The following is a 19,918-nucleotide window of genomic DNA, read 5'->3' as shown; positions in this document are numbered from 1 at the left end:
CGTGCCTGTGTTCTGCTTGCCCTTCTCACTCTTCTGCCTTGACCATTTATTTTGGGGCCAGACAGGAAACATTCTGGTCTACATTCAACACCATGGTGAGCATTAACACTTCATAGTGCTTGTCCTAAAGACCAATCCCCTAACTTTGAGGTTCTCATGTCTGTTGTTGGCCTACAACTAGAACTTGGCATTCCCTAGATATGACATGTGATTGTCAGCACCATTGAACTTCATAGCGCAGCCTACCATGGTGAGCCTTCCCTTGTCTATTCCCTGCCAGCAGTTGGAGGTGATATTTTCACCTTCCTCTAGCTCAGCCAGAAGTTAGGTCAGGAGTCACTTTTAGCAAAGGCCATTAAAGTCCTCCAACTCTACACTGGTAGTTGTGGCTCATCTACAGCCATGTGCTATATAAACCCAGGGTTGTCTTTAGTTGTGGAAGGGTATGTGGCAAAACATCTTCTGCAGGGCTCCATTCATCACTTTGGTTGTTATTGAACTACCCTTCCCAGAAGGGTATAAAGCCTTGCTGTTGCCATCTTACTTGGTTATACCTGCTGCCGACCACTCCTCCAACCTGCAATGATTTCTTTAGGGGTCCAGGGCAACTGCCCCATTTATACCCTTAAAAAGAAATTATAGGAGGACTAAGTACAAGAAGTACTTTTTATGGCCTATAATAATATAATTTCTACTTCTAACTAGGATTTTCTCTGACCACAGCGATAATTCTGAGACCCAAAGCACAGGGGAAATTGGCACCTGGGCGCCATCCCTGGAAATGAGTTCTAATCAAACATGAAATGCACATAATTAGCTCCAGCGGCAGGGAAAACCTACATAGCAAACTCAGTAACAAAACTTGCTCTTACAAGTCAGGAGGAATGGTAATTGGGGATTAAGGCTGCCATGTTAGCAAATAATGCACATTTAACTGTATGGTTCAGAGGAATGGGCTGCGAACGATGCGTTCTACTGGATTCTCCAGAGAGCATTGAGTATCCTGCAGCAGGGAAATGAAAACCTATGAGCCGTATCACCAAGGAGCAAAATGCAAGTTTCCTTCTCAGAAATGAGTGTTTTACAATGTAAAAACCTTTCCTTAGATGAGGAAAACAACATGGCAGCTACCATAGGAAATCACCATGGGAATCACCACTATGGTCCTCTCTAGTTACAATTTCCTGCATTTTTTCTAAATACCTGTCACCTAACAGGACCTGGTGCACAGGTGCAATTCCCATTCACTTTGAATGAGGGTGATCTCTAGAATTTGTGGCCCCCTCAACAAAAGCTAAAATTTGCTCAGTATGCCAAGACACCGATCTGTATTGCCGCTTTATTCCAAGCCTGATTCATTTTCCCTTATAGATGAAGAGCAAGGAATATCAGACCCTTCCTACCATTTTGGTTGCATAGCTATATGGGAATGGGACATATTGGGATATGTTTATCATACTTGCATCAGCCAGATTCAAGACGGATTCAAGTTTTTTTCCCTTTAAAGTTTATGTATTTCAATTTCAGGCACTCAGTACTGTTGTTCTTACCAGGTCTGAACATGAAAAATTATTTGAGCTCATTTAGAGGGATAATTAGTTTTTGCATGTTGTCTGGAAAGTGCCTTTGATTACGATGGGTTTGTTCTCTCAACATCTGAGTAGGCAGTGATAACGCTACCAACTCCTAACATAAATATATACCTTACCTCTAAGTAGGGTTAAGCTTTCAATTACTATAAGGGAGGCTAATAGTGAGAGCTACCATATTGTGTACTATGTTATATTTGGACTACATAGTGCATGGAACAGCAAAAGCTTGACTGACGTGGTGATACCAATGCTAATGCATGAATGGAAAGCCCAGTGTTTACTCAGCACTTTTGTCTGATGGGAATTGTGAGGCTTAAAAGTGTGGAACCACAATCAGAGTAGTGGCTATCTTTGAACACATGACATATGCTGGGTCATCAGGATGAGTTGGCTCATTTTTGAACTAGGCCCAAGGAGATGGACCAGGGGCTTGAACCTGGGACTGTAGCACTATGACCAAACTAGTAAGAATTCTTTAGGATAGTATTGCAATGATAGTATTGTACCACTGAAGTTATAGTATTCCCATCATACTGCTAAAAAAGCCTCTGCCCAAGGTGAACCAATAGGTCAGCAGTTGCTGTGATTCCCAGTCATATAGTGAGCCCTGAGGGGTCTTAAACTAATGTCAGTTCTAATCCAGTATAATCAGAGAATCAGGCCATAAGATTGGTCAGTCTCCATTTACTCTTTGAATAAGGAAAAAACGTTAGTTCTTTTGACCCCAGTAAGATAGGGTGGTAGGGTCTCAAAATGTGCTTCTCATTGCCAATACTGTGACTCTCTATGTATCTGGGAATGTATTTATTTGGGAAGTCTTGTCCATTTTACAACTTGAAGGAGAGGACACTGCTGGGAAACTTGAACCACTGTCTATAACAGTGATCCTCAACCTGTGACTTGTGTGGAACATGTTGCTCTCCGCTCTCATTAGTAAGTGTTCATTTTGAAATTCCTGGCTAAAATTCAAGTTTTTGGAGGATAAAGACACAGGTTTCCTCCAACAGAGCCTCCTGCAGACTAGCAGTCCCCATGGTGCTATCAATTAGACTATCACAGCCCTTATTTGGCATCTCCAAGAATTTTCTTGCTTATGTGGCTCCTCAACAGTTTTTAAATTTAAGTGAGCTCACAGGTAAAAAAAAAAAAAAAAGGTTGGGGACCCCTGGTCTATAAGTAAAACTTGGTATTATACACGCTGAGGTGACCTATGACTCTTTAGGGCTCTTTAGGTGTATCTTGGGGACCATAGGGGCTGATAATTTGTAATAATTATACATTATATCAAGGTTGTCCAACTGGAGTCCCCCAGGAAACCCAAGACTGCTATAGTCCCCTTGAAATAACTGTATAATAGAGGATAATTGGCCCACTGCATGAAAAATCATGGACAGCATTAATTGCTACCCAACTGGCCACCCTTAATTTAGGAAATCTGCATTTTCTTGTAACACAATTGTGCAGTTAACATGTATTGTCCAGCTAAAATACATTGTGCAGTTTGCTTTGTCAATAACCAGGTAACACAGTGGCCAACTAGGAGGAAAAATTCAGAATAGGCTCAGAAGAACTCAGGCCTCAGCTGAATGGCGACTGAGCCTGGGATAACATGCACATTCCCTCAGGTCAACTGCATTAACTTTCAGAGATAAGGCTCAGCGGGGATGCAGCTTTTGGACATAATTGTGGAAATCCTAGCTTTTTAACACTTATCCCCAAAGCCTAAAGTAACTGAAATAACAGACAAGAATATGTACGGTCTAATCCTCTAATAGAACAAGATTTGTGGACAGGGCTCACTGGGGCTGCAGTGAGCATCTCATTCCTATTGTACTTTTCCAGCTTAATCTGAAACGAAGGGCTCTAAGGTAATGCAAATGAACTATTAAGGCAAAAATATTATAGACAATGTGTGGTTCCTCCCTGTAAGAACATGATACAGCACTTAAAGGGGAAGTTCATCTATACAAAAATGTATCATTTTCAGATTGTACGCCAAAAATAATGGCTGCTTACAATTGCTACTTCTTTCCTTTTTTTTTTTTTTTTTTTAAAAAAAAAGAAAATTGTAAGCTTTAAAACTCATCATGCTTTTCGTCCATCTTGTATAAATTCTGCAAGGGAGGCGGGCCAACCTTCTAAACTGTTACAATTTGATACCTGAGCCAAAACACTATGTAACAGAAATGGCAGATAAACGAATGTATCAATATTAACAGTGCCTCTGTTACAGGGAGCATACTCGGTAGGTGGTTGAAGTTGCTGCTACTGAACAATGAATCAAACTGTAACATTTTATAAAGTCAGAGATCCCGTTTCCACTAAATGTATTTACCGACACAAATTCTCCAATATCTGGAGTTCTATGGCATCTCAGATTGGCTTATCTATTCATACTTCAAGGATGCAGAGGAAGAATGCCTTCAGCCATCCCTAACCTTCTATTCAAGGGGACAGAGACGAAAGATAAGCCTTTCTGATATATGAGATGCCATAGAACTCCAGATATTGGAGAATTTGCTCTTTCTTTTATATGTACTCAGTACTTCTTCAATGAATTCTCTGATCCAGGTATCCCTTATCTAAATATCATTTTCCAAGCATGGGAAGGAAGCATGGGGAAGGCATTCAGAATACAATGGAGATGGTCCTAACATGCAATTGACCCCTCTTTGGTATGTAGAGTTGTGTAACTTCTAATGACAAGATAGACAAAGGCTACATGTAAGGAAGATGTAGACAATATGTCCTTATCTCCCATGAGCAATTATGCAGGAATTTTTGGCGAAAGCAATTCATTATGATAAGAAACTATAGAGCATAGCACCACTTTTTGAAGTTTTTGTACGCCGACTACAGACTTGGACAATTTGGAAGCATGGCTAATGAATGCAAATCTTTTGCAAGCAGGGCACCATACCATAAAGTATCTCAATTCCAGGCAGGGTCAAAACAAACCTAATGTGAGTCTGGTGGTGTATTTATAAAATGCTTAAGGTGGTCACCTCTTTCAGGTGTACTTATTGTCTGATTGGCAGACATCTGCTCTGTACAATGTCCATGATTGCTAAAATAGCAATATGTCAATGCATGCAAAGGAGAAGGACCATTAGAGCCCCTACATGATACTTGGTGCATTTTTGAGGGCTGCATGCTCCTCTCAACTCCAACTCCATGCTCAACTGTCCCCCAAATTCAAGTTAACCTCCACTTGTGATTAATAGCATGACTTTTGATTGCCCCACTGTCTATGGTGGGACAAGGAATCTATAAATAAGTTCTCTACTAGGAAAAACAAGGTAGGGGTCTATCACATGTGGTATTTACAGTACTGTAAATCCATATCTCATACATCTCTACAGAGATTACAACATGAGTTTCGTAAGTATTGGTGGGGGGTGATGTTGGGAACCCTGTTGCTAGGGAAGCAGAAAATTCTTTGTGCCATGTAGGAGGAACTGATTATCCCCTTAAAAATCTGCTCCATAAGAATATTATTATAGTGCTCGCGTGCTCAACTGTATGAAAAATAGATGCAAAAAATGAGGCTTTCAAATAAAAATGACTTCATTGCATACATAGTCAATGTTTTGGTCTGGTTCTTAGACTTTTGTGTGTGACCAGACTGGTGGCCTGTGCATTTGCATAGGGCAATTGCTTTCCCCATAATCACAACCTGATCATCACCATTAATATATGCATTTAAATTCTAGCCCAGGCCTGAGCTTTTCCATGCACTATAAAAAAGTTATAATTTTTGGTCAACAATTCCCTGTAGATGCCCCAGACAAGGCTTAAGGATGTGTATATGTGGAATTGTCTGGCATTCAGTAACCACACTATTTATTGTAAGAGTGACACCCAACAAGCTCAGCTGCCCTTCACTATAGGAGAATGAATTAAGAGAGAAAGCTCTCCCATATTCAGCGTGTGCTGATATTAGAGATGAATGTCTGCTTCAGTCTACAGCAGTGAACATTAGCTTCCCTCTCAAGGTCGCCATCAAGGGCATAGTAGGAAGAGAGGAGTGAACCATTGATTTTGCAGTAACAAGGTTTACATTATTGCAGATGGAATCCAGATTTTGAATTGAAGGGCATAAAGACAGCCTCCCCCCCCCCCACATCGAAGGGTAGGATCATACCCAGGTCTGGGCAGCAGCTGCTGGCTTAACCCCTACATACCCAACCCTTTTACAAAATAACTGACACCTTATAGAAAGCAATCAACATCAAAAGTTACATAATAATGTCATTATAATAGCTGGAATTATGATTAAAATAATTATATTTAATATAACTAATAGGATTAATTACAGGCGGCAGTTATATGGAAAATGGAAGGTAATGAAAAAGACCAGCTAATGACAGATTAGTAACAGTTTAGTAACAATACTTCAGAGGATTACTATTGAGAATAAGTTACAAAGATATACAACGTGGTAGAACTGTACTTACTGTCAAGGCATGGTTCGCAGACAGTTTGGTTTACTCCGCAGCGTTTTATAACCCCCTCGCCTACTTGGCAAGAAATGCAGCACTCCCCTTTTGCGGTGTATTGCCCTGACCAACATGGCTCTTTCTGAGCATTGAGCATTGCCTGCAAGAGAACACAACCCCAGGTTAGATTCTGGAAAAATACAGAACTCATGGACAAAGTGCAGTGAAACTAAAGAATGACAAAACATAGAGCCTACTGGAATAGGAACATGAAGCATTTTAAGCTAGTAGGAGAGATGAATGAGAATATGCTACGGGAATGAGAAACTAGTCAGAGAGGTAAGAAGTTGGTAAGAGAAGTCAGTGGAAATAGTCAGCAGACGATGGCAGCAGTTATACTGTATGTAGGACACCTAAAAGAGAATATTGTAGGAGAGGTCAGTGAGAATCTGGTAGGAAAGGTCGGTCCAAATATGATAGGCAAGGTCAATGAGAATCACTTAGGAAAGGTCAATGAGAATCTGGTAGAAAAGGTCAATAAGAATCTGGTAGGGAAGGTCAATGAGAATCTAGTAGGAAAGGTCAATGAGAATCTGGTAGAAAAGGTCAATGAGAATCTGGTAGGGAAGGTCAATCAGAATCTAGTAGGAAAGGTCAATGAGAATCTGGTAGGAAAGGTCAATGAGAATCTGGTAGGGAAGGTCAATGAGAATCTGGTAGGAAAAGTCAGTGAGAATCTGGTAGGAAAGGTCAATGAGAATCTGGTAGGAAAGGTCAATGAGAATCTGGTAGGGAAGGTCAATGAGAATCTGGTAGGAAAGGTCAATGAGAATCTGGTAGGAAAGGTCAATGAGAATCTGGTAGGGAAGGTCAATGAGAATCTGGTAGGAAAGGTCAATGAGATTCTGTTAGGAAAGCTCAGTAAGAATCTGGTAGGAAAGGGCAGTGAGAATCTGGTAGGGAAGGTCAGTGAGAATCTGGTAGGAAAGGGCAGTGAGAATCTGGTAGGGAAGGTCAGTGAGAATCTGGTAGGAAAGGGCAGTGAGAATCTGGTAGGGAAGGTCAGTAAGACTCTGGTAAGAAAAGTCAATGAGAATCTGGTAGGAAAGGTCAATGAGATTCTGGTAGGAAAGGTCGATTAGACTCTTGTAGGAAAGGTCAATGAGAATCTGGTAGGGAAGGTCAGTGAGATTCTGGTAGGAAAGGTCAGTTAGACTCTTGTAGGAAAGGTCAATGAGAATCTGGTAGGGAAGGTCAGTGAGAATCTGGTAGGAAAGGTCAATGAGAAACTGGTAGGAGAGGTCAGTAAGAACATAGTAGAAAAGGTCAGTGAGTCTATAGAAAGAGATAGTGAGTGGGGATCTGGTAGGTGAGGTAAGTGGAATAATAAACTGATACGAGAAGAGAATGAACATCTGCCGTGGGAAACCATTGAGAAGTTTGTAGGAGAGGCCAATAAGAATCTGTTATCAAAGGTCAGTGAGAATTCGATAGGACAGGTTAGAATGAATGCGGTGAGGAGGGTCCGTGAATTCCGTGAGGACATATTGACAGCCAATAACTAGTTTGATATTTTGTCCATGTGTCAGATAATTCTAAGCATGGCAGAGAAAGAAAATGAAATTAAGCACATGATAAGCCTGCCTTGTATAATAATCCATTATTTTAATAAATCAAACCATCACAGCTACCCCAGTGTAAGCAAAGGTTTGCACATTTATCATAGCTAGTTTCAGTAAACGTATGCTGCCCGTCTGGGTCATCACGGTTTGTTAGGAACATTAATCTGAAGCATTTGTATTGTAAAATAATGATTCATCACAATTCCGCATGGGGATACCTGGCATCTGTTACACCTCCTGTTTCTGTGCTGTTCTACTACAAGGGGATCCAACCGGCTTTACTCATTGGTAAACAAATAATGATGCCCCCCAAAATACATCCCTCTAGATCCAGTATTCAGGCAGTGGCCTCTATGTCTTAACTGGCACTTTTTAGAGCCTGAGTCAATTCACAGTGTTATAATTTATGGGTATTTTTACATATTTTAGTACAGAGATTAAATGTTCCACTAGAGCTCTGTCCTTGTCCATATAAAGGCATTGCACTTCAGACAAAGTGCTTAGCTCCTGGGCACTGAATGTCAGCTGTAGATCTTAATGCTTCCAATGGGGGCACCAAGGTTGTGTTTTTTATTTTAATCGTCAGGGCAGAGGCTGAAAAACTAAACTTCCCATAATACATTGGGGCTGAAAAGTTACAATTCCATGATGTAGGAGGTCTTCCATAGCTTCTGTTTGGTGGCACTGGCAGGGAATTGCCTCATTCTCAGTACTTTTTAATCCATCACAACCATCTTTTTCTGATGTTCCTTATACTAAAGTGCACGTGAAGATATTGTTTGGTACAGACAGTTGTCAGCCCTACCACATTTTTCGCAGTGCTTTATACACTGTAATAGGATGAAGCTGGTGGTTTGAGTGGCATAACGGTATGGCCAAAGTGACATCCCAGAAATCACCTCCTTGAGGTTGATGTCTCTGAGTATACTATAAGACTGGCTTATTAACGTTACTCTTTTTTAATCATTTGATCGGACAGATCAGAAGGCCTTCACCATTCTGCTTCAGAGGCACCAGACATGTGTCCCTTTAAAGCTACTGCCTTAAGCATGGGCCCTTGGGCCTGGTTCTGAAGCTTCAGCTTCACTTCACATGACCAGGATTGCCTTGTGATCTGTTTGATCAGAAGGCCTTCACTGTTCTTCTAGAGAGGCACCAGAAAGCTGCCCCTCTAAAGCTACCACCTCAAGCATTGTCCTGGTTATGAAGCTTTACTTACCATGGCCATGGTTGGATAAGAGGCACAGCCTAAATTGCCAGTAGAGCAAGATGTTGGCAATTAACACATTATCTTAGTGTAACTCAACCTGCAGTCGTAGCAACCACCAAAGACTATTTGGAATGCTAAGAGTTTTATTCCAACAAAGGCTGCTAGGCCACTACTTTATTAAAAAATAAATGGTCCTGCATGATCTGTTTTGCCCAGTGCTCCATTGTTACTAAGCAGAACACATCTGTACATTTCTGTCCATTGCTCTATGTGAGGCACATACGTCGGCAGAACCAGCAAAAAACAACTCTACGTTAGAAAAGCTGGAATACAGGACCGATACTGTAGATGACATTCAATAAATTGAGAAGGTGAGAAAAGAGAGATGTAGAGAAAACAGGAAAGAAAAGACGAAATAGAGCCAGTGCTGATCTGTTTCCAAAAATAAAAGTCCAATTCTGAGCAAGGACACATGGGTTCTCCTTCTCACTAATCCCCTATATATGAAGCATATGTGTGCCCCCAGGTATTTGCAACTCCCCTGCAGACATGATCCACATCAAAGTTTATACATAGCAAAAGATCACAGGGTCCTCAATCCGTGAACAAGATGTATATCGACGTTAAGGAGATGTGAGCGCTGCATTCCTGCCACAGAAGGAACCCATATTATACAGAGCCTCACATGTGTGTAGCATGCTGAAGTGACAGTGGGGCACTCCACAAGTCAACGGGGACAACATACCATAAAGCACCTCTTTTACTAAATCTATTAGATAAAGTTTAGGTCAAACCCCCCGGTAAAGACAATTTCTAGCCACGGGGATGGGGGGGTTGAACATAAATGTAAGAGGAACCCCCAGATTACAGATAAGAAAGAATTGGAGAGAAGTGGGTGAGCCTGATAGAATGTATGTGTCCAAACTTCAAAACTTCATTAGCAGGTTTCCGTAGATCTTGGAGAGATAAGATTTAGCCCGAAGCCAAGGGAGAATTCTTAAGGAACAGCCTGTTTGTTTCTCTTGCACCTCATCAGCCCTCTAACAAATGTACCATAAGCCAAACCCTAATTAAAAAGTAAAAGCTCGCTAATAGAAAGGGGTTTTAGCAAAGACATGTCAGCATTTATACAGGAATGTTATTAAAGAAGAAACAGTTGCGGGAAAAGAGCTTAAGTAGAAATAAATCTGAGTTATAATGACCATAAAAGAGTCAAATGTGTAGTAAATTCAGCGTAGGGCACGGAGGAGTCTCAGCTCCAGATAATGATGGTTATTGTGCCAGCTATAGGATATTTTTGATTATTTGGACTTCCAAACCTGCCAGGTCTTCTCTGTTCATTCACCTCAGTATCCCTGAGGCACACAGGTCATGTCTCCTACTCAGTATCCCTGATACACATCCCTTACACACAGGACATGGCTTGCTCTGAGTATCCAAGACACACAGGACATGCCTATACCTCAGTATCCATGAGACACGTCTCCTCCATGTGCCTTCACTTGAGTATCAGTGAGACCAACAGGTCATGTCTTTCCCTGAGAAGATAGGACATGCCTCCCCTGAGGATCCCTGAGACGCACAGGTTGTTACATCCAGTGGGCCATATGATTCTCTTTAGGAAACCCTCAATACTATTTTAAATACTTCTGAGCATGTTCTCCTTTCCTATGGAGTACAGACAATTCCATCTAATCTCTATGACCTCTTGATCACGTTCCTAAATCTCAGGTCTTCAATGCTGGTGTTTCCTCTACTCATTCATACAGAGCTGAGATTCTTGCCCTGACTTGTGTAAAGCACCTCTTCCCATCATCGTCGAGCTTTGCTCTCTTATTAATGATAATCATAATGTGAAGGTTTATATAGCAAATTTCTCCCACGGGAAGCAAATAGCTTTTGGCTTGATATGGCAGGCTACAAAGGAGGTCATGTTATAAAAGGTCTATTACCTCATAGCAACCACCTGTTATTTACAACAAACTGGATGATGTTACAAGGAAAAGTGGAATGCTTCAAGAACTGCCAGTTGCAAATTGTCTTAGACTACATCATACTAAAAGTTTAGGACAAATTACAACTTTTTCTCAAGGGTCCGGAATTAAAATATGCACCTTCTTAATTCCCTGGGCTTTATGTATGTTGACATTAGGAAGGTGTGTGGTCTTGAGTTTGGACTAGTGGTTCCCAAAACTGTCAATCTGTCCACCTAAGGGCCCAGGCGCAGCAGTTGGATCAGCCTGAAGGCAAAGAAGGGTGACATTGATGGAGAATGCCAATTTCGCAATGATTAGTTCTATGCAATATATAAATGTCTGGAGCCCTTGCTATCTCAGGGCAGAGCTCTGCCTTAAAAAGGACCTCCTTAATGTTTGAGATATCTTCCTCTATGAGACCTTTCTGTCTGTGCTATCTATCTATCTGTCTATCTATCTATCTATCTATCTATCTATCTATCTATCTAAAATAACTATATACTTTGGAGAGATTTAAACAAAGCCCATAATCCCTACTTATTCGTGTAACAACGTCAGGGTTAGGGTTCTGTTTTGTCGTAATGTAATTTGATGTTGGGCTCTGGACTATGTTGTCTCCGATACACTCTGACGTGTTTTCGCTATATTTTGGTTTCCATGGTGACTATGATTTCCCAACTTCTGGGGGTTTTTTTCTTGTAATTTAAATATGTGCATTTCCTTATATCTGTAATCATATTATTTAGGAGCCAATGCCTGGAATGGAACTAATAACATCTCAAGTATTTGCTGTGTTTGAAGACCTGCCTCTTACTCTCAGTGATGTTATTATGGGACAACATTAGCTGGAGGTTGTGTGAGCACAGATCACGTCTCCCAGGTGAAAAGACTCTGCCCTAGAGCATTATGGGCGTCATTACCTGTCATGCAAAGCTCCAGACACACCAGTTCCTAGTGACCTGCACATACACCAAACATATCTATGTGTCTCCTATGGGTACAGGGCCCAGTTCTTGACCTACATTTCACGGCACAACTGGTTTGAATAGCTGATGTGTTGCCTGTGTTCCCTCTTCTCAAGGTGACATTAAAACATGGAAAACTGGTTATTTTTTGGTGAGTTTGTAGCTCCTGTCTTAAAAAAATTCAAATTCTTAATTCATCTCGACTTTCTATAGTTTGACTGAGCATTTTCCTATAAAGGCCCATACAGACATGTCATCAAATACGTATAATATGCCATCTGTCTGTAATGCCAGGGTTCAAGAACTTTACTGTGCTCTTGTTCCAGGACAAAGCCAATGGCATGTAGAATGGCACCCTGCCCCATGAAGGACTTGAGCCAGCCGCTGGCACAGACTCATATGTGTTACCACCCTTTCTGACTAGGGCCAATTATAGGATTTGGAAAAGAATAGTTGTTTTGTGCAAAACCTCTTGCTGAGTCACCCAAAATTAAAAGATTATAGCTCAGCCAATCAAGGAATATTTTCTGTGTTTGCCAAAGTAATAGTGAATTTAAATTTTCCTTGATAGATAGCAATGCTTGTCTGGTCTCCACTGCCAATCCTCACTTTGTCCAGTGCAATTTCTTAGCACTTAAGTTTCCTTGGCTCATAAACACTGACTCCACTCACAGTCAGTCATCCAGGTCCCATTTATAGGAAGGTCAAAGTGCATAGGGTAGCAGGATTCTAGGGGTGGCATGCCTCACCTGCATCTCCATCCCAGCCCGGGTGGCATGCCTAATACTACTGGTTGGAGAACAGGAGCGGAGCTAGCAGGTGCCTACCATCCTCATAAGTAAGGATACCCCCAAATCCAGTAGTCAGTTTATTCAGGCCAAATCCAAACCCTTATCATAAGTCACATGACACTAATATTGACCTTGCCAGCTGTAATCCAAAAATGAAGAAACTTCCTTGCCAACGATTAAGACTCTAGGGGTTCTTTGTTTATTTTTGGGGTAATTTTGCTCAATTCTAAAAATCTAAATTAGGGTTTGGTTCAGTAGTCAGTTGAATCATTTACCAAGGTTGGGATATTGGACAGAATCGCCAAGGAGAGTGGAACCCTTAATAAGAAAGAGGATCTTTCCCCTTTTAGAGAAGGAAGAGTCTAATTAGCAGATAATAGAGATTCTTCCTGAAACACGTCATGTTAATGTCGGCTCTAATAGAAGTACTGTAAATGTTTCTGGTTCCTCAGTTGCTGCAGAAGTACATTTCTCAGCATCAATGCTGATATAGAACTGCTCTTCCTTCCATGAACTGAGAATAGACTCTGGTTGGAAACACATAACAAAACCATGTCATCTATCTTAAGCTTCCCATGCTTGGGGCACCAAAAATTAGAGTGCAAGCTCTGCAGCTTGCTTGAGCAGGCACAAAAGAATGTTCCCACAAACACACAATCTTTTCTCTTTCTTTACTTCTTTTCAAACAAACTGTATGAATCATAAGACTCAGCTCAGAACCTGCTCAGATCCAACTCCTCCTCCTCTTCCCTCAGGGGGAAAAGGAAAGGAAGGCAATGCTATCAGCTGTGAGGTTCAGCCTGCTGACGAACAAGACTTTTACATAACTGTTACACCTGTGTATTTTCTTACAGTAGATTTAATGATGGAATGTCACAAAATAATCAGAATACTATACTGCGGAATTTCTACTAGATGCATCTTTATACTACAGGAGAACTAAAGGAGAACTAAAGTTTGTTTAATGCCTTGAACCTTCTCCAGAGCTATCACACCCACTTCCGGAACTGCATCAGTGGGGTCCTTCAAAAATGTCCTTGTTTGTTGTTTTTTGCACTAGCAGTAAGCTCCATTGGGTTGTTGGGCACAATCTTTCACCAATTCAGGTCCTTCAAAATCCCAGACACCAAGCATGCTCAGATAAAGCCAGGTCTGGATCTTTAACTGCTCATAGTCTTGTCTGGAGACTGCAGAAAAGAGGACCCGAAGTGGTGCAAGACAGAACTCCCTTTTTTTTTTTAAACAATGTGCCACAAACAGGCATATTTAGGGGTCCCCAGGTTTAGGAAGGGATGGGCAGGTTCTGGTGGACAAAGGTATTACACAGGCTTTAGATAGATGCATGATCGATGGATAGATAGATAGATGATAGATATATGATAGATGGATGGACAGATGAATAGATAGATAGATAGATAGATGATAGATAGATAGATAGATAGATAGATTGATAGATAGATAGAAAGATAGATAGATAGATAGATAGATAGATAATAGATAGATAGATAGATAGATAGATAATAGATGGATGGACAGTTGAATAGATGGATGGCTGGATAGATAGATAGATAGATAGATAGATAGATAGATAGATGAATAGATAGATAGATAGATAGATAGATAGATAGATAGATAGATAGATAGATTGATGATAGATAGATAGATAGATTGATGATAGATAGATAGATAGATGGATAGATATATGATAGATATATTATATCGGTTCTCTAGTGATTTCCTGCACTGAAAGATGTTAATGGGTTTAAGATCAAATTGCACCAATGTGTGGTTAGGGATAGGGAATGGGAAATGAGATGACAAGCTCCATTGGGACTAGTAGCTGTGCAATATACTTACATTAGATACATTAAGGATGATAAGAAGAACAAAAAAGATTATGCTGACTCAGAGCCAGGGGGTTGGGGGCCAGGTTGACAAATAAATGTGTAAAAGTCCAACATATGTTTTTCAGGTAGGCTTTTAAGTAAGTTTTATATAATGGGTATTTTACTCCCAATGTAACCAAGGCTTTTAGTTCTATGTTTTATATGTGGGTTGGGTTTGGGTCTGTATTATGAGTCAGCACATTTACTGGTCGTGCCTATTCCTGCACAACCTGCGTATGAGCGATGAGTATCATCACCCTCTATCAGCCATAGCTGTCACTACGTCTACCTGCCACTTCAAAATGCATTTTACTCTGGGCGTGGTAGTGACTAGCAGCTTGGAATGTGGTTTCATGTTATCTGGAACTGCTTCACATGAGAACCTAAAGTGCTACAGAAATTAATTTCAGCAGACTCATGGAGGTCTTGAATCCCTCAAAGAGAAGCTATGTCAACCCTCAAACCAACAGAGCCTAGCCAAAGATCTGCTGCAACAAGGTACAACTTAAATGGGAAAACACAAGCATCTTGAATCAGAAATGTCGTTACCAAAATGTAACTCACGGCATCACCACCCCAACATCATTTTTGGTGAGAATATTATCATATTATGGGATAACAGACCATAACTGGGTGTTGGGTGGTGCAGACTACCATGAACCTTCTGAAGGTTATTTCCTAAACATTAACATCTCAGGAATTGTTTGAGAAACCAAATATCTACTCATACCAACATCACAAATCTCTTTGTACTAAACAATTTCCATCATCAAAAAATCTACAGATTTGGGGTTTTTCAGGTATTTGTCATAAACACACACATTATCCATGATCGCTCTATATTTCTCTAGAAGAGGGATTCTTAACATATGGATTGGGACCCAAAAATGGCTTTGACATGTTGTTCAGGGTGGGTCTCCATGATTCCCTTAAATATAACCATATCCCATTCAAAAGACAAAACTAATTTTAATAAAGGGCATACTTGGGTTCCAAATCTGAGTCCCAACTTTATCTGGGTCCCTCATGAGAACACCCAATGTGGAATATGATAAATCCAGGATATAAATGTATCTTCATGTTATCAATGTGGGACCTGTTATCCAGAATGCTCAGAATGTTAGGTTTTCTGGATAAGGGGTCTTTCAGAAATTACCTCAAGTCTACTGTTTTGCCTTCAATAGGGATTAATTATATCTTTGTTGTGACTAAGTACAAGGTGCTGTTTAATTATTACAGAGAAAAAGGAAATCAATTATAAAAAATGGAATTATTTGATTAAAATTGACTTAATGGGAGATGGTTTTCCCATAATTCAGAGCTTTCTGGATAACAGATCCCATACTTGTATCAGTTTCCTTAATAAACTGATTTCTCTCCTCACAAGTCCTGTATCTTTCCTCTTCATAGATATAAACATATACACAAAAATAAAAAATGGGAAAAAAAACACAAAACCTTACCTAAAGCCACTAAGCCCAAACTATGTAAATAATTCTTTCCATGGTGCAGTAAGTGGGTAAATATTACGCATGTCATCTATATGGAATGCTTGTGGCCAAACCATACAAAGTCCCACATTCCTAATTAATGCTGTCTTTTGAGGAGCAGTAATCCCACCATTTGTGCAATTTGGCCAAAGCCACTAACAGTCTCTATCCCGGGATGAGACTACATCTTCCAACTGCAAAGGAAAAGTACGGAAGCCCAAGGGACTAGAAATAATCACAGATGATTATCTAGAAACACAACAGCCATTTAGCAGATGGTCCAGAACACCCACTCACTTACCAAGGCTATCTAGAAAAGTATGCGAAACCTCCCACTTAAAATCAGAGCTCCATCAAAAATCTACTTTTCTTCCCCAACCTATTATTGTTATCCAATCTGGACGCACCGACCAAACCCATGTGCTTTCAGAGTGATCTCCCTCATAAACCCAAACATGCACCACCTTGTCATCTTCAGAGCTCCTCATCTAGAAGAAGACTTCCCAAACCATCCAGACACCCCATCCCAAGCCACAAGTACATTTATAGTTCCCCTTATCAAGTCTCCATCCAGAACAAGTCTGTGGCAATAACATCCAAGAACCTCTTCCAAGTTTTTCTCTAACAAACATGTCTCACACTGCCCAGCCTTTCCCAACTTGTTCATGAAATTCCAAACAGCAAATAAAGCATAACATGAAAGAGATGCCCTTATTTATACAAACAGTTGGACAACATGCCACACACACACATGTACCTGGGGTCAGTTGAAAATAAAGTGGGTCAATCTGATGCCACCAAGATGCAGCCAAAGTTAATCTGATATAAAGTGGCACACACATGTACCCAGGGCCAATTAAATTGAGAGTTAAGAGTGGTACACGTGCCTCCAGAATCAGTTTCATAAGAAGTTTTGGACAGATCACAGTTAGTTTGAGGGTCACTTTTATATATATAGTGCCACAAACATGAACCCGGGATGAGATTGATAGTAAGTGCCACAAACATGCACCCAGGGTCTGATTGATATGAAGTGTCACACACATGCAACCCAGCACTGGATAGATATGAAATGCCACCCATCTGCCAACAGCATTAACATTGCACTTAATTGTCAAGCAGCTTGGACCTTTATGTCCTATTCTAGGAGTAGCAGCCTGTGTGTGTTTATTTGCACCTACTACACGGTGCCACATAAGGACACTATCCCATGGCTAAACACTATACACACACGGATCTCCTGTACCCATTCCAAAGAAAAAACAAAGTCCCATTTAGTACCGGCTCCATGGATGACGCCTGATAGGGGGATCCCCAACAATATCTCCACCTCCTCTCCAGCCCTGAGTGACAGGTTAAAGGAGAAGGGGGTGGCAAAGGCTTCCAAAGCCAACAACGATGGGCCCTGCCAAGGAAAGGGACAGCGACAGAGTCCATTCATCTGACAGCCCAACTTATCTCTTCCATTAATGGATTTTTTGCAGAGAAGGGAGGGAGGGGGAAGCCTGGGACTGAAGAGCAGGCATTGTGCCGCTTGTGCTGAAATCTGAGCATGGAGAGGTTTTTGTGTGCGCAGTAATAGGAAGGTAATTATCACCACTGCATTAGTTGTGCACTGCAGAGTCCTCAGACCTGCCCTGTAAACACAAACACCCCATACAACACGGCACGGGTGCTGAACTCAAAGTACCAGTAAACCGGTGCACACGCCCCAATAAAACTTTAGATGTGCTAGTGTCCTGTTATTGGGACACCCAAGAGCTCAGATCTTAAGCAAAAATGAAAACATTTCAGGACTTCAAAGGGAAGAGGAAAAATAAACCTTCATTTATGAGCTGGAAGCTGAGACAGCCCTTCCCAGCAGCAGAACTCCTACTCTAGCCATAGGGATAATGAAGCCCTCCAAGCTGCACATAGGGGGATGCTCAGAGCATCCTCCACACCCCATTGGACCATTGCTTTATTCTAGAGCCAGTTAAATCCCAATGCACAGGCAGCCGGCAGATGTCAGGAACTTACCATGCAGCCCAGGATAATAAACAGAGGGGTTTCCATGCTGATCCTAGAAAGCTGATGGCTGAGGGCAGATAAGCAGATGCAGAATGCAGCTCTGTACGATTCAACAACACCTGCCCCTTAAGCCTTAAGAATCCATCCCCTTCTGCTTATGAAAACCACCCCCCCGAGCTGTCCTCCTCCCCACAGGCCCCGCCCACTGTCACCCACAGCCCCGCCCCTTCTGCAATAAGAACAAGCAAAGACTGGTGGTGGCTTGGATTGGATTTAGGGAAAGATATTTGGATGGGAGCCCCACATACACTTAACGCTCATTAGGAGACAGCAAAAAAAAAAAAAGGGAAAGCGAGAGGCAGCATTTTTATTCTCTTGATCTCCTCTTTATTGTCTTAGTGGGGCTTACTGTGCACACTTGGGGTTTGGCAGGAAGATAATAGAGCTTTTAAGCAATAGGCAGGGGCACAGGTAATGGGGAGGGTGCCAGGGGGAAGGCATTAGGCATTCTTGGAATTAGTCTGGGGGTCCCATTAAATATCCTCAAGGGCAGACATTATACAGCATCATGTATGGAAGAGGGGTGGGGGAGACCACTGAGCACTCTTGTCTTTAAATAAGTGTTTTATTTTCCCTTTAGGTTTCCAAAGTGCCTGTCTAACAGCAGAACTGTACTTACAGCTGCACCTCTGCCCTCTGCTTCTGTCTGTCTGTCTGTCTGTAATGGCAAAGAAACAGCCCAACGGGGAGAAACTTGGTGCAATGTGTAACTGCCATTATGGGTGTAGTAAGGCAAGATGTGGGGGGCAGTGTATATTGTAAGGCAGCAAGACAGTGCAGGGAAGTGGGTATAATAAAGCATTTACGTGCCAGGAGAGGATCTGTAACTATTTGGTATATAGTAAGCCAGGGGTATAACTGGAGAATAGTTATGATGGATTAGGTAAGGGGCTGTAAAGGAGGGTAATGGGTGTAGTAAGGCAAGATGGTGTCAGGGTAGTGGGTATAATAAAGAATATAAGTGCCAGGAGAGAGTCTGTAACTTGTTGGTGTTGGGTATAGTAAGGCAAAGAGGTTCAGGGGAAGGGGGTATAACTGGAGAATAGTTAGAATGGATTAGGTAAGGGGCTGTAACTGGGGGTAATGGGTGTAGTAAGGCAAGATGGTGTCAGGGTAAGGGTCTGGGGCACTGTGCATAGTAAGGCAAAAAGGTGATGGGGCTGAAACGATGACTGTGCCATTGTGTGTATAGTAAAGAACGAACCTCTCAGTAACCTCTCCAACAGCCTCCTCTGACAGGGGACAGCAGCTACAGTTGGCTAGATTGCAAGCTCTTTGGTTCAAGTAACCCCGCCTCCAAAGTCTTCAGCCTGCTGCTATTGTGACATGCCGGTCAGTGCAGGGTGGGACGTATTTAAAGGAACACTGTCATAGGGTAGGAATAAGGTCATAGTTGTTATGGCTGTGACTGAGGGACAGCAGTGCAGAGACAATTATGCCCCCCAGCAGGAAAAAAACGGCTGCCACAATAAGCCAGAAAACTGCTCATTATCAGTGGCCCCTGGCCAAGCACCTCCCCCGCCCGACTCACTAAGTAACTAAGTAAATGCAAGGAATCTCCTTATACAGGGAAAGGCAGGGAGGAAAACTGGCCCTACATGGGACAATTAAAGCAGCTGACTCCTTTATGGAGCCTCCAGCAGGAGTTCATGCAGTCCTCACCCGGGTCTCCACAGTCACACAGTAGGATCTGATCACTGGTCCCGGCACCAATTAGTGGATCAAATAGTGAAAAGTCTGCAAAAAATATAGAATAAATATCATAATTTGCCTTTATGCGTAATCAGTCTGGTATCAGGGCGTCATGGGTTAAACAGCTGCAGGGATTTTGGGGTCTCTAAAGAGGATTCAGCCTTCAGTGACATGGACGGATGTCT

General features: G+C 41.7%; 1 protein-coding gene across 1 annotated transcript in view; it reads right to left on the bottom strand.

Annotated features, from left to right (window-relative positions):
- ngfr.L (nerve growth factor receptor L homeolog) overlaps nucleotides 1-18,090 on the bottom strand; it is a 28,582-nt gene extending 10,492 nt beyond the window's left edge. Inside the window, 2 exon segments of the mRNA NM_001088466.1 lie at nucleotides 6,050-6,191; nucleotides 17,991-18,090. Of these exon segments, the coding sequence (NP_001081935.1) occupies nucleotides 6,050-6,191; nucleotides 17,991-18,026 (178 nt within the window). The 5' untranslated portion in view covers nucleotides 18,027-18,090.
- Nucleotides 18,091-19,918: the final 1,828 nt, after the last annotated feature.

Source organism: Xenopus laevis, chromosome 9_10L (assembly GCF_017654675.1).
Source record: "Xenopus laevis strain J_2021 chromosome 9_10L, Xenopus_laevis_v10.1, whole genome shotgun sequence".
Classification (NCBI taxonomy): Eukaryota; Metazoa; Chordata; class Amphibia; order Anura; family Pipidae; genus Xenopus; species Xenopus laevis.
This window is presented reverse-complemented; position numbering and strand designations above follow the sequence as displayed.